The 2,784-nt window shown below is 35.3% G+C and overlaps 1 protein-coding gene across 5 annotated transcripts in view; it reads left to right on the forward strand.

The window, feature by feature from the left end:
* The window catches only part of GRIA2 (glutamate ionotropic receptor AMPA type subunit 2), a 117,260-nt gene extending 116,049 nt beyond the window's left edge, over positions 1-1,211 (forward strand). For 3 of the 5 annotated variants that reach the window (XM_050946310.1, XM_050946305.1, XM_050946304.1), the window contains one exon: positions 371-1,211. In XM_050946310.1, the coding sequence (XP_050802267.1) occupies positions 371-535 (165 nt within the window). In that variant the 3' untranslated portion in view covers positions 536-1,211. The remainder of the gene's footprint in view (positions 1-370) is intronic. The other 2 variants (XM_050946308.1, XM_050946307.1) reach the window with 1 other exon arrangement.
* Positions 1,212-2,784: the final 1,573 nt, after the last annotated feature.

Genomic DNA, 2,784 nt, shown 5'->3' on the forward strand with positions numbered 1-2,784 from the left:
GAATGAGGAAGTTGGCAAAGGGACCATACTGTATCTATTGTTACTGTTCTTTCATGTTCCCTATCAGTAACTAACCGAATGAACAAATAATGACTGCAAGGTAGTTTCTGGTGAATGTGGATCTTCCTGGCATAAATGTGCTTAACTTTTTTTAGCCCAGTCTTTGCTTTACATGTTTGTTTTCATTTGCTAGAGGCTTTCAAAAAGTAATATAAAATGATCTGGGCCTGATTCTCCTCTCACTTACAGTGGAAGGTACCTCACTGAAATCAGTGTAAAATTGGTGTAAGGAAGAGGAGAGTCAGACCCTCTGTTTCATATACTGAATTGCTGTAATGTACCAGTTATTTTTCTTTCTCTCTTTCTTAAGATGACCTTGAATGATGCCATGAGGAGCAAGGCAAGGCTGTCAATTACAGGAAGTACTGGAGAAAATGGACGTGTTATGACTCCAGAATTTCCAAAAGCAGTGCATGCAGTACCTTACGTGAGTCCTGGCATGGGAATGAATGTCAGTGTGACTGATCTCTCGTGATTGATAAGAACCTTCTGAGTGCCTTACACAATGGTTTTCTTGTGCGTTTATTGTCAAAGTGGTGAGAGGCATCCAGTATCTTGAAGACATTTCTTATATTTGTGGAGTTCATCTTGAATTGTAATGAATGCTTAGTACAAAACACAACACCATTTTCTACACAAGTTCAAGATGAAGCTTGACTGACATGCACAGCTAACATGGAAGTACTGTAATCTAACTGAAGTCGTGTACAGGCAACACACCAGTTTCTGCAGCCACCATTGTTAGTCCCTTGGTTCATACTGACTTAAGCACACTTGACATCAATTGCATCAAGATGTGACATGTTTTATAAGAAAAAAACATTTAAAAGGAAAAAAATATTTTTAGGTATTTTCACAAACAAACTGGCTTTTAAATAAATTTGCTTCCATAATGGTTGAATAAGACAAAAAAATTAAACTGTGGGGAAGTGGAAAAATCAAAAAAAGGCTTTAGGGCATCAGTTCCATATTTTTGAAAGCCAAATATGTAAATGAAGAGGTGAGGAAAATAAATAAATAAAAGGTTCAAATCTTGTAATTTTAATTGTTATTAAAACTTTACTGTATAGCCTATTCTTTAACATTTGGTATTAATATCCAATTACTTGGTAATGCTTGACATTTGAAATAAACTTTTTTCTATGGTTTTATTTGCAACTGGTCCAATTAATTTTGCAAGCTACAGTTGGGTTATAAGAATCTAAAATGTAAAAGGACATTGTCTAGGTTGGGCCAAAGTTTTATGTCCTCCCAATCTCCTTACCCTCAGCTCATTTTGAGCTGTTTAATTCCACATTTTATTTAGAGATGGGCCCGAGCCATAACATTCAGATCTGCATTTCGGATCCCCAGAGGAGTTCAAGGGTGCCCTATACTGGAGTTTCTCTAGAGATAGGAACCTGATGCCAAATTTGGATACAGGTTTGGATTCTAGTCCCCCTTACCTCTGAAGTGCAGGGACACTAAGATCTGAGGTTTTGGTTCATACCCATCTATGGTTTTACAGAGTGTGTGCATGTGTGTGTGTGTCTGTGTATTTTATATAAAGCATATCAACAGAAGGCAAGCATTCAAAATAATCCTACAATAATAAAGCAATTTATAGAATAAACCCAGATCTCAAAATAAATTCCCTTAAGGAAGCAGATTTCAAGTGTCCAGGAAGTGGTTCTACAGCATGTAATGTTTTTCCTGAGAAAAATACCTTGACAATGTCTTTTTAATCTAATATCCATAATATTGCAATCCCTGAAATTTGATTTGTTTGTATTTTTGAAAATATAAGAACTTTCATAAATCTTATACATTATGAGTGTTAGCAGAATTTTAAGTTATCCTAGGTTCTCCTCATAAGGACCCCACAGACGTAGACCCTGTTTACAACACAAAAATGAATCCTCAAAGGGGCACAGTAACATTCATTTAAATGCTAATGCAACCCAAACCAATGTAATACTTCCCTAGCCTTCACCTATGGATAAGATATCAGATGTTAGGTTAAAGAGCTTACGTTTCTCTGTGTTGTGAATACAAAAAGATACAATATCCCTCCTGCAGTACTACTAGTTCTCTATTTTATTTCTCACTGAAATAAAATTTGAAACATAATGTACAGTGTTAGCTGGAATTCTTTCCTTAATCTTCAATGACACTTTGTTTAACACTCAAGGATTGTAGCTTCATTGGAAACATTATATCCCTTTTCTTGGTACAAGCTATGGGCCTGATTCTGAAAGCACATGCATATAGTACTTTCATTACTGTCAGCCAGAGATATATATGCAGAGTGCTTGCAGTATTGGGCCCTCTGCTAGTAACCTGCCCATCACTAAAGCTTAACCATTCCTCAGCTGCATATGCTGAAGTAATCCAGGGGTGTTCTGTGCATTATGCCTCATCAGGAATATGGGGATGCAGTCTGAATTTTAATATTCAATGCTAGAATGACCAAACTGAAATCTAATAATATTCATATGGTTCTTAAAACATTTGTAAAAGTAACATTACAATACTGTATACAATGCAAAACTATTTATTGCACCTCTGGGCCAACTCTTCTAAAAACTGTAGTGTTTAAATCTTCCTTTGTCAAGCCTGAAATAATGTATATAATTGAAATAATGTAAAGTTATATTTTCATGTTTTTATACTTGCAACATGATTGGAATACATAATGTATGAGTATTTCAATTACAGATAATGTTGATTGGATAATACACATCT

The sequence above is a fragment of the Gopherus flavomarginatus genome, chromosome 3 (assembly GCF_025201925.1).
Source record: "Gopherus flavomarginatus isolate rGopFla2 chromosome 3, rGopFla2.mat.asm, whole genome shotgun sequence".
Taxonomy (NCBI): Eukaryota; Metazoa; Chordata; order Testudines; family Testudinidae; genus Gopherus; species Gopherus flavomarginatus.